This window comes from Rhipicephalus sanguineus, chromosome 5 (genome assembly GCF_013339695.2).
Source record: "Rhipicephalus sanguineus isolate Rsan-2018 chromosome 5, BIME_Rsan_1.4, whole genome shotgun sequence".
Classification (NCBI taxonomy): Eukaryota; Metazoa; Arthropoda; class Arachnida; order Ixodida; family Ixodidae; genus Rhipicephalus; species Rhipicephalus sanguineus.
The window spans coordinates 51,612,127-51,631,867 of record NC_051180.1 but is presented as its reverse complement, the minus strand read 5'-3'; the positions used below and the strand labels follow the sequence as shown (position 1 = coordinate 51,631,867).

The following is a 19,741-nucleotide window of genomic DNA, read 5'->3' as shown; positions in this document are numbered from 1 at the left end:
CGGCCGACGGGGAGTACGAGCGGCGACGGGTTCGTGCTTTGCTGTGCCAAGCTTTGCACAACTCAGTGCAGACTGACACAACCTTTTTTTGTTTAATGCTGCGTCGTCTAATTATATAGATTGCTAGAAATGCTCCTACCTGTCAGTGTCATTCCTTGTAGTCATCGTTATTTAAGCTTCAATCGTTGCGTGCAACGAAGTGCTTGATCAATTTTTAGTTAACGTCCCTGGCATTCCTATACTGTTTATGCTGATGAATCTGTCGTTAATGTTGTGCTTGGCAGAAACTTGTAGCAGTGAGTGCGCATTGTTTAAGTGAAACTGATACATGAGCTCTTGCCTGCTGGTGGTAGCTGCAAAAACAACCCTTCTCACATTCTAATAGCGGTATTTCCAGTGACGACTCTATTCAGCATCAGAGGTTGTTCTTTCCTTTTCATTCTTTTCACACACAGAAATGAAGCCAAATGAAATAAATGTATTGAAGCAAGCAACAGGTACCCGCAGCAAAAATAATAGTTCAGTGATAAAATCCACAGCTACTCGTTCCATTCCTTCATATTTAGATGTACTCTGCACTATAGTGCTTGCACACGCCCCTCTAATATACAGGTTGTAAACTATGTGCCTCCTCTCCATATTTTAAATCAATGTGTTTCATAACTTGTGCGGTCAAGCGGCACTTCGCGAATGCCCCTGCACAGTAATTAGACAAAGCAATGCTGGTACACCCTAAGAAAAAAAAAAGAATATGCGTGACTCTTTTCGGAGAGTTCTGACTTGCCACGTATAGGACTCTATTTAAATAGTCACGGTGACTCTCTTGGTGGGTCAGGATCGGCTCGCTCTAGGAGAATCCCCTGACCCTCTAGGAAGAATGGAAAGACTCTCATCCGGAGGATCACGTTACCACTTATAGGGAGTCAGACGACTCTTGCCGGTAACGCTCTTACGGGAGTCAAGTGACCCACACCAAAGCATCAAGCGACTCCACAAGTATTTTAAGCTACTCATTTTACCCTTGCTCTACTTTTGCGCGACTACTGTTGAAAATAGTGGAGTGTTTATTTCAAGCAAGTCCAATAATACTTGCCGTTCTGTCCAGCGACTGCAAAAAAGAATAGTTCAGTTTTAGCATTATTTTAATAAAACTCGTCAAAACAACACATATTTTCCAGCAACGTTATATAGAAAGCGCGAAAAGATGGTCTGTGATTTCCAATTAAGAAGTTTGGGTATTCCTCATTTACATGCTTCTATGAGTATAGCCAACTAAAATGTGTGACTGTGATGTGCGCAGTGTCATATGGTGCTAAATAAACAGCAGAAATCTCCATCATGGTTTCATATTTATTCCTTATGATTAAGAATAAATCAAAAAGTGGTGACGGCTTGCGGCATCAGACTTATGGCTTGCTAGGTTGTCGCTCCTCTCCAGCGTGAGCACCATGAAAAACGGTATCTGAAAAGCAGAACGTGATATTATGATGAGAAAATGAAATTGCAGTAAAGGTTTGCAAAACCTACACAATAAGTGGTTCACACAGACATAATAAAGGCTAACAACAAAACAACAAAGCACTTCCTCCGGCAGTCAGGGGCATGCCGTGAGCGGTTATTGACCGCATGTCTTACAAACGTAACCCATCCTTAAATACTCAGATAAACAGATGCGAGTACGAGGGCCCGAACGACACCCAGCGCGTGCGTACGCCGTCTACGTCGAGATCAGACATGTCATATGCTAGAATTAGCGCACATAACTCCCACAGTCACGTACACTACCTCGATTCTGTTATAACGCCCAACGTCATCGCAGTGTATGCAAACCTCGAAAACAGCAAACAGAAACGAGGGAAAACAGTGCACGGCGGCGGCCACAACAACGCGCGCCGTCGAAAGTCTAGAGCTTTTTCACTTTACCGGCGAGGCGTGTCCAACTTGAATGACTACCGCGTACGTTCTGGAAGCCCACGGTTCCATGACGCTCTTTTGTCTCTCTTTTTTCTTAGAGTGTATGCTGCATGGCAGAAAAACATCGAACCAACCAGCGGAATGAAAATGTGAAAATCGAAGTTTAGAAACTGAAACTTCTGGTTGTGCACACCGTGTTTTACTTAGACTAATACTAGGCCGCACGGACCAGTTAACGTTAAAATGACACTGCTCATTCTCCTCGCTATCTTCCTATCCCACACACAGTCATTACAGAACTGAAAGCGGTTTTCACATTAAACGCCGAAGAACGTGAAAAAAAAAGTCCCGTTCTCGCGAACAAACGCTCTATGGTGTTTGTGCAGTGCTCCAGAGACGATTGCACACCAAGTTCACCGCCCACGTCAATCACGCTTAATGAGACACGCGAGCCGCCCGCCCGTCGTCTCATTGCGAGAAAAAGCGCTATCGTCGAGTAGAGGGTTACGCCAGCAGTGCTTCCATTCCTTGATTATACAGCAAAAGATGGCAGCGAGGCCAGGAAAAAGAAAGGGTTAACACGACACCGCAGTGGGCGGAAGGGAGTTCGGGAGGAGCTTAACACGACACCGTTGCGTTTTCCTTGATCGTCATTGCCTCGCCCCGCCACTGACCTCGTTACAAATGTATCATTGAGAGATCAGGTTTGCCATTTTAGAATGGGAACGCATTTGGACTTGTTCACAAACGCCTTCACCTCTCCGCGAGCACCTGACTGCCGTTACAGTGTGTCTGGTTTTCGCAATGCAGCTCTAACGCTTTCATACACGATTTGCATAACGATTAACCGCCCCTTTAACGATTATCGTCATAATTACTATCCTAAGCTTCACTGATATAATTCATAATACCCGTAGAGAGCCAGCACCACATGAGTTAATACATAAGGAGTTACCACAAAGCACATTGCTCGGTCATTCGCGTATGTAAGCTGTGCTTTACTGGGGGTGGAAGAAATAAATAAAACAAGGACTACAGAATAGGCTTTTGCGAATAGTAAATTTTAGGTTCGAAGCGAATTCGAAGCGAATAGTGATTTTGGTCGAATAATTTCGAATCGAATTCGAATAGTATGTATCACATATTATAAAGAAAAATGAGCATATTTGTCATGACCCAACCAACCTGCACAACATTTTTTTTAAATTGTAACAAGGTATGTGCAAATGTCATTCTTTTTAGTTCAAAGGAAGTGGAAGCAATTTTGAATAGTAGCAGGATTTGGCTTTCGGTAGAATGCAAATGATAACCTATAAATTTTGTTACGTTTTAAAATTTACTATACTTAGAGCATATAAGCCGGTGTAACAAGTTCTTAAACTTAAAAAATGATGAATCGATGTGAGGGTAATATGTTGATTTAACCTTGAAGTGGGGCTTCGCGCCAGTGCGAATTTTCTCTGGAAAGGTGTATTCACGGTACAGCACCCCTCCGCTGCAGTGAAACCACCTTTACAAAAAATTACAACCGGACAGTGCGAATTTTTTTGGAAAGATGTGTTCACGGCATAGCATTTCTCTACTGCAGTGAAACCACCTTTACAGGGGGTCATAAGCGGATTAAAACACACATATTCGTTCATTTCGAATACTTCGAAATTTTCAATAATTTAAATTCGAATCGAAGCGAATTCGAATACTGTATTATTCGTTAGAATATTCGAATTGCTCGAATATTCGCACAAGCCTACTACAGAAGTATTGTGCTGCACAAGAAGGCAGAGTTCTATAGCAAAATTAAAGAAACCGATGAAGTAGACTTTAATACCCATAATGGGCTACCAAAAGACAAAGAGATGCGCAGATGACAGAAAGAAAAGGTAGGGAGGGATATCAACCGGAACAAGTATCAAGTTTTGCTGCTATACGCTGGGTGTCACGCGAAGAGACTGAATCCAGTTGTTAGCCTGCGCCTGTCCTATCTGCTTCTTCTTCTGGTGTCCCGTTCCCTGAACAGTTTTACTTCAGTTTCAGTATCGTACCAACTAGCCCCCCAGCGCACATGACTTGGGCAGATTACTAGAAAAATAAGAAAAAAAGCAGTAGGGAGAGATGGAAACAAAGCACGTGCAAGCAATAACTTATGTTCCCGCAGCATGAGATGGTATTTACAGTACACAAAAGTTGATGTCCCAGTGCTATATAGTCGGTCGTGCAGGTTCATGCGAATATCGGAGAGGCACGACATTCAACCTTTTGCTTTCCAGGAGTTGTAGTCGAAAGTTTTATTAGCATAATATTCGGATTTAACTAGTATAATCAACGTGGTAAAATAGCGAACCAAACTGAGACCACAAATATACCTAACGCCATAAGAAGCAGGTTGAACATATATTTCGAGCATGTACTGCGTTGCGATGAGCGAGCGATGTAGTGCATCACACCTTATTATACTGCGAAATGAAAACTTCTTGAAACGGGGTGTTGCTGGCGCCAACGTTTTCGACAAGTTCTCGTCTTCAAGGATGCAATTGCCTGCCCTATCGCGTGCATGTGTATGCTTCGTAACCTCTCTCACAACCAAAGTGTTCAAGAATTTTTCATCTCTTCGAACTACCATTTTCTCCTGAAATACTGGCCTATTATACTGCCTCATACTACACGATAATGCGTCATACTGCACCAAACTGCGTCACGTGCATGTAGAGTCTGTGTCGCAGCATAACCATGTTAACCGTCTTCTCTACACGCAGCTCCCCCGTCGTTCCTACGTTCTCTGCCGGCTACGGGTGGCAGCCTCCGCAACGCGACCGCCGTATCGCTCGAATGCGTGGTCGAGTGCGACCCGGTGTGCGAGGTGCGGTGGCTCCGCAACAACGAGACCCTCGACGAGTCGCCCTTCTTCCACGCCAGCCAGGCCGTGAGGCCCGAAGGGGGCGGACACTTTCACTCGGTCGCCTCAATCCTCTCGTGGAACATGAGCCAGCTACCGCCCTCCTCGTTCGACTACAACACCTTCACCTGCCAGAGCAGCGAGAACGCCGTCGGGCCCGGAGTCTCTAGCACCATGCTCTTCCGCGTAGAATGTGAGTACTACTTTACGCTCACCGAGCGATATAGCATTACATTGGCGAATGTTTCTAACACAAAAATGTATCGTCGAGCTCCCTCTAAGCCGTATCTTGCTGACGCTCAAGAAGAGCAGCTTGTGCTTGTTGGTGCATAACGTAAATGGAATAGCGCACACTTAGACAGCGACGAAGGAAGCAAGACGACACAAGTGCTAACACACGACACTAAAGTGCTTGTGTCGTCCTGTTTACTCTGTCTGTGTCTAAGTGTGCGTTATTCCACTTATATTACTGACACTCGTGGCGGTAGCTCACCTGGGTGTGGCGTTACACTCTTCAGCACATGTTCGTAGGTTCAATCCCAGCCGTGACTGCTGCATTGTGATAGGAACGGAAAACAGAAACACTCGCGTAACGTCCGCTGTGTACAAGTAAAGAAATCTTGGAGGAGCTGTGAAACAAGTAGAATGCATTACGCTGTTATCCAGTAAAGCTTACTTAAGGAGCAGGCTGCGATGCCCTCCACTTTTTCCTTATTTCCTCCTTCCCTATTCATGTAAGCCTTTCTTAATAAAACACACGCGCCATCTGCGGTCACAGGAGGAACACAGTGTATTCGCAAGGCTTTTTTATGTAGCTGTGGCGAGCTACGACCTTGTATCGTCCACCCAATCAGCATTGCACATGAGACCGAAATGGCGCCTTGTACGGATTGCTTGAGTGACGTGACATTTATGTCAGAAACAGGTGTCAATATCCTTCAGTGAAGTATCAGACGTCAGGCTGCTCGTACTGTTACTAGATATGGCGCGCTCGCATGGGTACAATCAGGGCATCACGTATTATTATTATTATTATTATTATTATTATTATTATTATTATTATTATTATTATTATTATTATTATTATTTATATTAATATTGCTGCGATAGCAATTATATGGACACTCTCGGCTGGTTTTTGCCATCGCCGATGCCGTCATGTCCCGGATATGTATATGTGTGTATATATAAATAAAAGCCACAAAGAAAAATAAATAAGAAGAAAGAGATTTCCGCGGCGCCACCGGGATTCGACCCTGCGACCTCTCGCTCCTCAGGGCACCGCTTTAAAAAACTCGGCCACGCGCCCCGGCTGTTTAGCATAACAACGGCGAGCTATTTATATACACCATTTAACGCTAACGGCAGGCAGAGCTCAGAGGTGCTTCAGCGTGTGCAGGAACACCCGCGAGATTGTCCGAAGGGCGCGCTTTAAAGCAACGCTCCTACATTTTCCTTCAGTTTGGAAGCTGCCCTTGAGCGCGCACCAAAAAGTGGCCCATTACTGTACCCACTGATGATGTGGAACGCCTAATGATGATGATGATGATGATGATGATTTGCTACTATTCCCTCTTTAACGGGTGGGTGTAATGACACCCTAGAGCATATATGTAAAAAAAACAAAAACAAAACACACATTACACTGGAGAGGCCCCGCAAAAGAACAAGGGGGGGGGGAACGAACAGAGAAAAAGCGGGATACGGTTGGTGTCACTGCAATGCGTCACACTGTGCTTTCGTTCGTAAACAATCCGTCGAACGCCACCGCGCGGTATACAGGAGACGCGGAACGGCCATTCCACGCGCCGCAGTTTTGATGAAAAAAAATGTAAATGTGTTGGGTTGTAGCGCGCTGCTCAAACACTAAGAAGTAACAACCGTAACAGTTGTTAGTCCGCGCTCGTCCACTGTATACCTGTGCGTTCTTTGCGAGTGTCCTTCCTTGTGTTTGAACAGCGCGCCGCAAGTATCGCGCTGTTAGCATTGTTACTTCGCGGTCGTCCTGTGTGTGTTCCTTTTGTGAGTCCTTTGCGTTCGAGCGGCGCGCTGCAAGTATCGAGCTGATTGCCGTTCTTAGTGTGACATTCTATTTTGTTGCTATCGCATTCATTACTTCGCCGTTGCGGCGAAACTGTGACTTTTTTTGTAGCGTTAGCTACACTTGCCTAGCCGGAGCCGGTTTCGCGTGGATCCTCATGAGCCGTGCTGCGCATGCGCGAGGATCAGTGATGTCACACATCTGGCTCACCGGAGCCGGTATCTAACGCGTTCTCCGCCACCGCCGCGCGCGACTCGCCGCTACTGGTCTGCGCGTTCGGGAGGAGTGGCGTCGTAGCCGCGGCAGACACACTGGCGCCGGCGCGCGCGCAGACTCCGCCACCGCCGCGTGCGACTCGCCGCTGCTGGTCTGCGCATTCGAGAGGAGTGACGTCGTAGCCATGGCAGACACACTGGCGCCGGCGCCCGCGCAGCTATTCGCCTTCGCTGTGCAGTCGCCGTCTGACACTGCGCTGGAGCCGCTTGATAGCGCCTCTGATTGGCGTTTGCAGGTGGGTAACGCCATGGAGAACGAGAGCGCAAATCCTGCTCAACAACGCAGAGGAGCCGAGAAGCTTATCTCATCGGATCCCGAAATAGTTGCCTGGCAGTTAGCGGTTCAGCGTACGAAGAATGAACAGAAGGAGGCTAATAATCCTAGACAATCTGAAAAGCTAAGAATAATCAGCTGAACCTTTGCTAACGCTACGTATATCCTGGCAAAGCCGAGTTAAGCCACTGCAATTATTATTATTATTATTATTATTATTATTATTATTATTATTATTATTATTATTATTATTATTATTATTATTATTAATATCATTTCATTTGGATCACAAACACCAAGTAGAGAGGGAGCAGGTTGACAAGTTCGCCGTTACGGCTTTGATGCACAGGGCGCACAAGATGGACAAAAAAAAAAGAAAAAAATTGCAAGTTGCGTCAGAAACAGCTATGATGCCTTGAAACTACACTTAATATGTATCTCGGTGCTCGTATTGTGAGCTCCATATGGATGCCACGGCGGTAGTATTTTGATGGAGGAGAAATGCTAGAGGTCCGTGTACTATGCGATGTCAGTGCACGTTAAAGCACACAAAATAGTAGAAATTTCCAGAGCCCTACGTTACAGCGTGCCTCATAATCGTAATGCGGTTTTGGCACGTAGAACCCTAGATATTGTTATGCGAGCTCGGTTGGTGCGTGGGCACGTGTATAATTAAGAAACGGGTACTAATCCTGCATAAGTACTCGTCTGTAATTTAAATATCCTTCACAGCACGACAAAAATACTCGATTACAATACATTGTGTAAGTTTCACAGCAACGCATGCCTGTGACATGGCAAAGCTGATGCTGAAAAAAAAAAAGAAACATTTAGTATGTAACACATATAAGCTTGTCCGAATTTAACCAGGAGTCTACCTCTACGGCCATTTTGTAATCAGATCATAGTTTTGTTGAGTAAAGTCTCAGAGTTTAGTTGTTTCTTTTTGTTCTTAATCTCAGTGGCAAGCCTAGCTTTTGTAAGAGGAAAACACATATCGCTAGCAGGTGAGCCCGTGTTCTCTCTTCTAGCGAGTGTGGCGCTAGCTCCGTGCAGGCTTGAACGCACACGAGGCCCACGCTGAAGTAATGCGCAGAATGGTGCAAAAACTGCGGGAGACGGAGCTTCATGTACGCTAGCCTGTCAGCCGCCAAGTATTGAAAGTTGTGTTATTAGGAGGATGTCGAAGCGGAAGCTGGCTCTGTACATTTGTCTCAGCTGTTCATTACGCCGTTACTCATACCTTCGTCGCAGTCAATCTGTGTTTTAACCCAGTAGGGTAGACACTGGTCCTATACAATCCAATGCCGGCGTTTCTTTTTCCTTTTCACACACCCATATATATACATATATACACCTATCACTTCCGCATTCCCGTCCAATATTCCAAGTTTACTTTTGTTTCTAAGCGCAGTAATGAACAAAAGAGAAGTAAAAGTGAGGATAGGGTGGTACAGTGAGACTTACTTCATTTGGTTACCATGTACCGATAAAAGCGAAATGTTAGAGCGCAAAAAAAAAAAATGTTGCAGTATAGGATAAACCAGACTATCTGTGCGGTGGCTGTCACGGATGCTGTCAAGACGTGATGCACTCAGTGTAACATGCGCGAACATATAACGTCTAGTCTTTGCCGTGTCACCAACTAGCATAAAAAGATCCGTAGTAACCCACTATCAGCAAACTATACAGAGCAAGCAACCCTAGTCGCTAGACATCTCCGACTTTCGCTGCTGCGACATCTTCCAGTAAAGCAGGATGTGGGGAATAAAAAGGGAGCAAAGCGAAGAGTCTTTCTCGTTTGATCTGCGGTGGATCGCGAGAGACGAGCTTCCTGCGGGTCGCCATATAGAGTCAAACAGTGCCGTCCCTAATTTGGCACCAGCACGCGATATAACGAATGGGAGGGGAAGGGAGGAGGGGGGGGGGAGTGAAAAAAAGTAAGGGCAAACAGGGAGCAGGAAGCGATAAAGAAACTCACCTCCCTCCCTCTGCCGCTGCTCCTGAAGCGATCCCTTTTTATATTCCTATTTTTTTTCATTGCGCTACCAGCTATGCTCGCGCACTCGGCGCTCCACGGCGACAGCGCGGTTTTTATGAGGCCACCACGCGCCGCTGTCAGAACAAGTGCGCGCACAGTGCGACGGCGTTTTATTCGCTTCGCACTCGGTTCTCTGCGAGAACCTTTCCCGTACAAAAGCCATAAGAAATACAAACCCCGGAGGCTCGTCATTTACGCGCGACACGGACAGTCAAGCAAAAAGCGAGTTCAAGAACGACCACCCCATTTTTTTTTCTTGCCACCGCCAGTCGTTCCTCATTTCTTTTGTTTTTTTTTTTGTGACAACGCGACGGTCGTTTATTTTTTCTGATGCCTAGCTGCTCTTTGACGTGTAGTTCGCGATAGAGGTCGCGCGGGCACCTCACCAAAAGTCGCGATCCCTTCTGCCTCGCGCGCCATGATCGCGAGACATTTGCGGAAATGTCGCGGCCGTATACTGCGGGCGCAGAGTGTCACTGTCGCGGCCTCGGTAATACGGTGCAGTGTTGTGAAACCTAGTCCTGGCGTCAGAGCGTGAGAGAGACGCGCGCAAGTGTAGGAATGTTACGTAAAACGAATAAAGATAAGCTCAGACACGTATAGACACACACACTATAACCGCTCATAAAATTTATTATGAGATAGACAGGGCAGTGTGCAACGTTAAGTAAAAGTACATCTCCACGCTATTTCACTCATCTACGCTGTCCCCCCTTACCCTTTCGTCAGTGCAGGGTAGCAAACCGAAAAACTTCTGGTTAACCTCCCTGCCTTTCACTTAACCTTTCAATCTCCTCTAGGACGCGAAGAAATATCAACTGAGACGGGACGGTGTAAGGACGCCTTAAGGGCGCTCATTTGAACGTACTGTCTGTCTCCCTCTCACCGTCTCGGCTCAAACATTGTCTGCCCGCGTCCTAATAATGTACATACAAACCAGCCCAGTTAAGCATACTCCTACATGTTTACACAAACGTATTTTAAATGTCTAGAGGGAGCAAAAAAAAAAAAACAATTGAAGGAAATTTCACCACGTCCACTTTTACCCATTTTCTTTTCTCAACTGTGGGGTTCCTAATCGGGCACGGCTATAACTATCCCCGATCCTTCCCCTCCTTCTCCTCCTCCCCCACCGACTTTCTTGCAAAGAATACGATTATATTCAAAATACCGTCTCAAAACGCGTTACAGACATTCCAGCGTCAAGGACGATCCGAGCAATAGTCCATCGACCATTGGCTTTTAGGACGGTGCCTGTGGACCTCGCGAAAAGATGTAAATTAGGTTTTCTAAAAGCTAAAAGCATAAATACCCGGTACCCGTAGTTGTTATCGTCGTTGGCTAACAAGAGGCTTTGACCAACCAGGAAAACGAAACGCTACGACCTCGCAGCCTTTTTGAATTTACATGCAGAGTGGCCGAAGTGTGCGCCGAATCGCGCCTATAAAGACGTAGCGATTTGAGTGTGAGAAGCATTGCATGCATATAAAGGGGAAACAGCTACCTGCTGTTGTCTCGACTTCAAACAAAAATACTAATACATCGAAAGAGGGTTAGAGGTCGTACGGCGAGATTGATACAATAAAAGCATGAGCACGATTTATATATTGCGGAGAAGAACGAAATAATAGAAGGAAACTCGGAACTGCCGGCTACTAGAAGAACAGTGGCAATAAAAATGCCTTGCGCGGGGAAAAATGACCCGCGAAGGCGTAGTTGACAGCATCTCAAAAAGCAACTGTCGGAGGTTCACGCCTGCGCCATGTTGGCTTGCAGGATGGGGAGAATGGACGTTATAAAAGTGAAAATCGAGTTTACGCTTTTTCGATAGAGGGGAGTATAGGCCGAGAGTACTAGTCATGTTGCGACAGCGTACAGGCTGGGCAATGAAATGCCACATCTTTCCCGCACGCAGGGCTGCCTTTTGGATCGGGCTATACAGATGCGGTGGAGTAAAGTGAAGAAGGACGTGGAAAAGAAACGAAAACGATAGTCGGCTCGGCACGCCACTTCATGAAGCTTGCCGTAACGCAGTATATCACAATGTGGTTCTCTAATTGTTTCGTTTTCTTGTATCCTTCTTAGTTTTCCTTGTAAACAACGGAGGTTGTAGAGCTTATTGGTCCAGATGGTGTCCACGCTAGCTGAACATGTTGTTTCTGTAGCAAAGTTTGAAAGATAAAAAAAATCGGGAAATTTTCACAAAGTCGCGCAAAGCTTGGCACGGCGAAGCACGGGCCCGTCGACGCTCGTACTTCCCGTCGACCGGCACTTCGAGCTTCGAAAAGCGCGGCTTCCTCTTAGGGATTACGCACTTTCTTAGCACGCCCCATGGCTGTCTCCACACAGTTGGGCTCAGTCAGGCTGTGCAGTGTAGAGCGGAGGTTGCGCGCGATGTCTCCGTCGGTGGGCGTGGCTTACCTACCGCGCATGCGCGGCTTCACCAGGTGGTGCGGTATGTGGTCGCGATGCTTACTTCCTCTTAATTTCGATCTTATTTTCTCTATCCTTGCGCCCATGGCTTCAAACCGCCATGGGACGCTATGCGTGGCGGTCTCCATTGCAGAGCGCGTGCTGTGCTCGGCGGTTGCTAGGCAACGGCGCGGCGAGTTTTTTGCAGCAGCACTATCGTGTTTATCGTTTGACTAAAAGCTTCGCTGTTAAAAATTCAGCCAGGCATCACGTCGTGTATGCCTTGACGTGATGCTGCCAACAAGTGCGGTAGGCGGCAGCGTCACATTCCTCTGAAAGCGGCTCACGCGTTGATTGCAGACCCCCCGGAGAAGCTGCAGGTGTCCGTGGTGCAACTTGACCTCTCGGAAGGGGAAGTACCGCCGCGCGAGGTGAGCTGCTCGGCGTCGGCGCACCCAACCGCCGAGTACCAGTGGCGGCTGGGCGCGCTCACCGTCTCGCGCGGCCCCACCCTGCTGTTCAACGCAACCGCTTCGAGGGAGATGGCTGGAAACTACACCTGCGTGGTCAGCAACCGCCACGGACGAGCCATGGCCGCCACACTCGTCACCGTCAGGCGTGAGTGCGCAGAAAGAGCGTCTTCGCTTTTCTTAGTACGTAAAGCTCTCTATAGTCGAATACAACTATAGAAGTCTGCGGCATTTCCTCCTCAAAGGCGGATGCACACAAGCCTGCACCAATAGGAGTGTACTCCAGATTGACGTCACGAGTAGGCAGGCCGGTAACCTCGCCTTCGGAGAACATTACTGTGTGCATGAGTAGGACTATTTCTTTAGTCGCGGAGGCTATCGGCTGCCGCATTTCGGTGATATGGGTGGTCCTTCTCCGGACTTCTTAAGTGATATCAGAATGTAGTTAGTGCATGTCTTGCGCAGTCAAGTGCCTTTGCATGACAGAATCGGGAATAGTAAGGGCAAGCTGTAGGCAAGTTGTGTACCGTCAACTCGTGTACTTTCCATGCGGGGAGCACACAGAACTGCCTATGTAAACAGTGCTTCGTATAATATGCCCTTGTATGTAGGAATGGACTCTAAGAAATGACACAGCTCATGCGTCGGAGTAACGCTCCAACCAAGCGGCATACACTATGGCCTTCGTCCAGAGATAAGGTTCTGTATAACCAGATAATCGAGTAGCTATAGCTATAAAATGGGAAGCATGCAACACGTTGATATAATATTGGTTACGAAAAGAGCGGGCCGCTTCCCTTTACACATTTTATGTTACGCCTGCTATCAAGTGGTTTAGATATCCATCCGACTTCTTTGCAGATAGTCATAAAATCATTTAAAAAATATTCCAAGGGACCGCGTCGCGAGAATCTTTGGAAGCACGGTTCTTTCAAACAAGAAAAAATTATCTAACACAGTACCGAAACAACCCAAATTACCGGTACAGATTGAGCAAGCCCCTTGCAAATTACAATTCGTGGCCTATGGAGGCACACCACAAATAATCTTTTTGACAATGTCGAAGTTTCGGGCAGTACAATCCCAACTCATTCTACGCGGCTAAGAAAGTTATCAGGCCGGTACATTGTCATCTTAGCGAACGTCAGTACCCCGAGGCAGTTATAATCACCTATGCGACAGTTCGCAATCCGTAAAAAAGCAGTCAACTGAATCCAAAGAGTGCGCTGTCGCGATGACACAGCAAATAAATGAAACAGCGCCCGATGATAGCCATTTTCCTGGCGCTTACTTCTTTAGATGAACGTATTCTCCGTTCCTTTATTCCCATTGTCAAAGGCAGGAATAGAGACATCATGAAAAAGAAAGCAGTATCCTCCACCTACTGTCTTCTTTATTTTTTTCCCCTATTCTTCGCTTTTCAATCTCTTTGGCTCCCGCAATCTTTTCATTGCTGGAAACCATCGGTGAGATCCGCCTTTTGAGTTCAATTCTGGGCTTAATCGCCTCCTTTATCACACGAACGCTTTTCACAGCCCGCTGCCTCTCTTGTCGTCTCTTTGAAGCCTATCGATTCGAGTAGAGTATTTTTTACCTGCGTTTTTTTGTTTTACGTGTTGGTACTGTACGCTGCAGCTCACTGACATCGGTGTCTGACTTTGGCGGACGGCGTGACGGTCGCACGGGATCACAGACCCGCACTGCCGTTGGCTGGTCAACTTTTCTTTGCCTTCCGCCCATCCGCTGACGGCGAATTCATTTTCTGTTTGTTTTCACACTTGGTACCTCATTCTTGCGAAACTTAATTCTTTAAATCTCTCTTGTCCAGCTTCGTGGAAATCTCTAGATTTAGAAAGAGAGCAAGAGAGAAAGTGAGAGAAAAGGACGCTTACTGGCGTTTCTGTCATCGTCCTCCCTTCTCTCTTTCTCTGCCTCTCTCGATTTTACTCGCCCCTGGCCGAGCCCGCCGCTTCCTCGTGATTTCTATGAAAAGGAAGCAAACGAAGGCTTGTGTCGCCTGACGCGAGTTGGACAGTGCCGAAAAAAAATCGTGTAGGGTGAAATGATGACAGCGCAAGCAGAAAATTTCCTAAAAAGGCAAACGCAGTCGCAGAAGACAAAGGGATGACAGGAAATAGATCTGAAGCAACAAAGAGAATTCAGGAAGGATAGCGCAGAGATGAACCAACAGTGTACATGAACGTCATTTCGGCGTGGTCCGCGCCTTCACTTCTGCGTCCCGTTCTTATATACGTATTTTTTTTCTTCAAGCGAAGCACACAGAACGAACACAGTGCCAGACCGAGTTCACCACTTTTCAGTGTAAAAAAAAAATAATGACACAAAAACAAGCCATTGCCTTTCTTTCGAAGGAAGACGGGGGGCTCACGGAGCGCTGTTTCTTTAGCAGGCACGGCCGAATCGCGATTCGAGACGAGAATAGAGAAAATGTGGAGCTAGTAAACGCCAGGGGCACGAAAAGAAGCAAGAACCTTACTATAGGCAGCCCTCAGTGCGTGCTTGGGAGGAAAGTAAATAAAATAAAAATAAAAATGGAAGGGGTGAAGGGGAAGGGGGGCGGGTCGACGGGAATCCCCTCGCACAAGAAAAGTCGCCTTCGAGGTTGGCTGCGGCGGCTGCCCAGAAGGTGGCAGCGGCGTCGGCGGCTTGAAATGGGCCTCCGGCATTTGTGGTCAGCCGAGCAATAACGCAGCGTCGAGATCCTCGCAGGCCGCCGCTGGCCCGAGTTTTGAAACAGGTCGCACCCGCAAGCTAGCTCGCAACCGGAGGGTCCTCGAAGCACGTATGCGGCAACGGGTTATGAGTTTTCTTTGACGTTTTTCTATTCTATATTTGGAGTTCTTTGCCGAGCTCTTTCAAAACCAGCGGAATTCTCGTCTCCTGCTTTTTTCCCTCCCCTTGATTCTAGCGTACCTAATATATACTCTCATATGTTGGTATCTGTGCCCGCATTTGTGCGGATGTGTGTTTCTGCGCTCTTCGGGCAAGCTGCTGTGCAGGTTGGAGCCACGTACTGCGCCGCTTGCCCTCGTCTGTTTGATTATTCTTTACTTCGTGACAGCGTACAGCAGTGGTTTCAGGCTTGGAGAGCCGCGCTGCATCTTCTGGTCCGGCCGCAATGGTTTGGCCGCACCGACGATTGCTGTTTGCCCTAGGAAAGCCGAATGCCGCATGGGGCTTTCGGTTGCTTTTGTGTACCGCGATAACCTTGCGAACGAAACAAAAGTAAGAAATGAACGAGTGGCATACTGCGTGGCGGAGGCACTTTTGAAACCTGAACTAAAAGAAACCAAAGAAAAACCGACTGAAAGAATGAAAGAGACTCCAAAAAGCAAAAAAAAAAAAGCAAAAAGCGCGCCTACCGCGTTGCGGCAATGCTTTTTCGGTCGGGGATAGGGGAATGCATATTTCTTCGGGCGGGACGTGTAGGGGTGGGCATGCGGGCACGCAACCTGTCTCCACCAAAGCTGGGAATACGTCAACGTTGTGTTTCCGTCACTTACGATTGTTCCTGCTATATTTTTGTTTGCTACAAACGTTATTCTCTTCTTGCGTATACGTCGTGGCCTTTTGCTCTTCCGCCAGCGCCCGCGATCGCTTGAAGTGGAATTCGAGCTGGCAGCGCGCGCGCGCGCAGGAAGTTGGCTGCCGCAAAATGGCTTTCGCTTCCCTCGGCAGCTTCAATTTTTCGAGCGGGCCGCGCCGGGTTTTGTGTCTCACACTGTTCCTTCTGCCGTTTCGTTAAACGTAAGAAGCGAAAAGGTGGTTGTTGATGTGCACCGTTGTGCTTTCTTTCTTTTTCTTCGCCTTCTGCCGCAACGAAGGATTCACCGCGGCAGGTTGCTCTTTTCGTCCAAATTTCTTTTTTTTTTATTCGATCTCTCCGCTCCGACAGATGCATTAGTTTTCATCCGAAGCATTTGTGTGCTTGCTTTTGGAACTGCTTGCCGTCGTAGCGCGGTTGTATTATTGGTCGGCCACTTTTCCAACGAAGCAGATTAGAATTCGCCACCTGAATGCTGCGCCGCGTGGGAGGCATATGGAATACAGAGCGCGGCAAAATTTGATGCCACACTGGTTTTCTACGGGGCATATACTGTATTCTTTTGATAAAGGCGACGTGGTACCGATTGAAAGCGATGTTCTATCAATGCGAAAGAGGCGACGAGAAAAAGTGGTTACGTTTCGTGCGTCTGCGGAATAAACTGAGCGAAACCGGAAATAACGGTGCCTAGGGGCTGGTTTCAATTGGTTTTACTTGTCAAGCTAGGATTAAGGTTGTCGGAAGTACTCGAAACAGTTTAGATGTTGCCTACTATAAAGGTAAGCAAATTAAGCTTCAAAAGCAAAGTAAAAGCAAACAAAAAGAACAAAAAAACAACAACCCTGTAGAGGGCGCCACGGGAGACAAAGGGGACGGCTTTGCTAGGAGACCGGTTGTCTTGTTTTTCCACATTCTGCGTTTACTGGAATTTCGATAACTGACTTCAAGAGTCATCTATGCATGGTATGGGGGCGCAACTGATTCACTCACAGTAAACAAACGAGATTTAAAACGCGGTTTTATAGCTTTGAAGGTAATAATCAAGGGTTGTTTTGCAAACAGAAAGAACACGAGGTATTTTTCGAAGATTTTCGAAGAATATGTTGCTTGCTTACAACAGCCTCGTTGAAATGAAGAGGAATAGACGCATAAGCAGTTTTGAAGTGAAATCAGCAAAGAAATTCATCAGAAGGAGCCTAGCATATCTGTATTGTGCAACTCCTTGCGGGCAATAAGCTAAGGACTCTACATCTCTGGCACACGTTTGCTGCCAATATATTTAACAATATACATTTGTGATGCCCAAGTGAGTCATGTACCGAAAATTGCCGTCCCTGCCAGCAATATTCAAAAGCACTGCGGTAAGAACGATTCAAGTAGTTCGGAAGGTGAAGCCGCCGGCACGTCAAGTTCATCGATTTCTTCTTGACATCTTCCCCCTTCGCATCACCCTTCCTTTCCACGCCAGCAGCTTATCGCTGCGGCTTCAAGCCCAGCCTCAGTCCTGCTTGGCTTCGCTAATGGTTCGGTAATGAGCCCCAACGTCCGCCCTCGTTACAGGTGCATCACTGTAGCCGCCCGGTTAAATCCCCCACTTGATGCGGCGCTTTATTTTGCCCTGTATCGGAAGTTTTCAAACGCGTGAGTTCCCAGTAACGGTGCCCCAGCCCGCCTCTACGTGGTCTCTTTTATTTGTTTTGCTTTTTTTTTTTTTTGTAAGCGCCCTAATCTTGTTGAGAATAAAGAGGCGCATATTACAGGACGCGCAGAATTTAATTTGCGCGGAGTGCTATAAAAGAATAATGTGAGGATTTTGGTATTTATGTTAGGTCTTTAACTTACGTGGGTGCGAGGCGCGAATAGAAATAACTAATTTCATAATTAAAGCAAAATACACATAATGTTAAGTGCTGACGCTGCGTCACCAGCGCATTTTCTTGCATACGGTGCACTATGAAAGATCACTATGGTGTGGGGCCTGGGTAAAACAGCCTCTGCAACAACAGTACGTTATTTTCCTATGCTTAAACAGAATTAAATATAATAACAGCGTGAGAGAGACGCGAAGAAAGAAAGACAATTATTTTTTTAAACACGAGTTTCCGACATGCCTACGTCTCCACCATTCATAACTCGTTTTTTCCAAAAAAATTCTGTAAGAGCAGTGTCAGTTATAAAAGGTAGGGATACGTCAACGAGATATATTTCCACGTTAACAACTAGAGCTTCTTTGAATATAAAGTTTTAATTACCTGGTTCCGGCTTCATTGTCTGCTTTACACTACTAGGCAAAAATCATACGCAATGAGGTTACTCCAGTCTAGAAAGTATAGAAGCGAAATGTGCTCGTATTAGATATCTATACCGCGGCCGTGCTGTATGGTCACGTACACTTCACTCAGTGTTTTACTCCTTGACGCATGCAGACCGCCCGCAGTGTGCCGTGGTGAAGGAGCACGATTCATCAGGCAACGTGGTGCTTCGCTGCGAGGCACAAGCCGTGCCGCCCGTGGTCGCGTATATCTGGCTGCGGAACAATCGCACCGTGCAGGAGCACCGGGGTCCACGCAGCACCTTAGTGGTGCCCGACCGGACTTCGTTCGGCGCCTACTCCTGCGTGGCCAGCAACGCGGTCGGTCACTCCGAGCCCTGCCAGCTAAAGCTCACCAAGCTGCCCAGTGAGTGTGGACTCTAACATTATAGCACGCTTGCGCTTATTCACGTAATTTTCGGTGCATTATGAGACGGGCAACAAACTGCGAAGGTAAGTAGTGAAACGACCTAAACAACATGAAGCCGTGACTTCGAATGCAGTGATCCACGCGCAAGGCCTAGGTTCGTGTGAAGATAGCTACCGAGGAGCCTTGATGTCTACGAATGGCCATGCACCGCGCAAGGTTACTGATGCAGCTTTTTCAGCAAAAACATCGACGCAATATTCGCATAGGGGATTATAAAAACATATACGAAGCCTTATAAATCAATTACCGAAGGAGCACGTTAATGAATGAAAAAAAAATTCTAAGAGCGACAGAAAGAAAGAGAGATAGAAGAAAAAAAGTAAATTCACAATGCAAGCTATTAAATGCAGAAGCGTTGTGAAATATGCCCACTTAAAAAAAAATGCCGTTGAAGCACTATGCGATTGCTTGGACGTGAGTACTACCGAGTACCGTCATCATAAAGGTAATAATAGCGTAAGGGAGTGAGTTTACTTATAGAAAAAATGTGATTTTATCAACTGTTTCTCGCGCATCCCCTGCATGTCCTTTCTTTTACTGAATGAAGAATCTTGAACCTTCACCATACAATGTCATTATTACCGGTGAAATATTCTCTCAGATGCAAGTACGACTAACGCAATTTAGCCCATTTGCGACAGTTCTGTAGAAATGCCGTAGCTTCAAATGGCTTCTTATAAAGTAAGTGACCAGTACTCATTAAACTGTAAAGTTTTTTATTGGTAATATTTATATAAAATAATATCAAATTGCATTCAAAGAAGCTGGATCAAAGTCTTTTTCCTATGTAGCGGCTTATTTGTACAGTAAAGAAAATACAACACGTGTGTTGTTGCAGGTTCAGAAACGTTATAGTGTTGGAAATTAAAAAAAAAATGTTATCCTTCATCATGACACTTATATAAAACTACGAAATGACCAAATAAAAAACAAGTTTGAGCTACTTGCGTAGGAAAGAGAGAGCCTACTTAACATTACGCCCTAATAGTAGCCAGTATATGCCTATTACATAAGCAGTAGCTAAGCTTAAAGGTCATTTAGTCAACGAGGAAAAATACAGAGAAAGACAAAGTTGCACGGTACCAACGACCTCGAGCCTTACGCCCATTACTCAA

At 46.5% G+C, this 19,741-nt stretch overlaps 1 protein-coding gene across 4 annotated transcripts in view; it reads left to right on the top strand.

Moving 5' to 3' along the window:
- Positions 1-19,741, top strand: part of LOC119393625 (hemicentin-2) — a 225,890-nt gene that overhangs the window by 192,940 nt on the left and 13,209 nt on the right. For all 4 annotated transcript variants that reach the window (XR_007416349.1, XM_037660734.2, XM_049416299.1 and 1 more), the window contains exons 8-10: positions 4,668-5,000; positions 12,211-12,468; positions 18,312-18,563. Coding sequence is in view for 3 of the 4 variants with exons in the window: in XM_037660734.2 (XP_037516662.1) it covers positions 4,668-5,000; positions 12,211-12,468; positions 18,312-18,563 (843 nt within the window). In the remaining variant the exon portion in view is untranslated. The remainder of the gene's footprint in view (positions 1-4,667; positions 5,001-12,210; positions 12,469-18,311; positions 18,564-19,741) is intronic.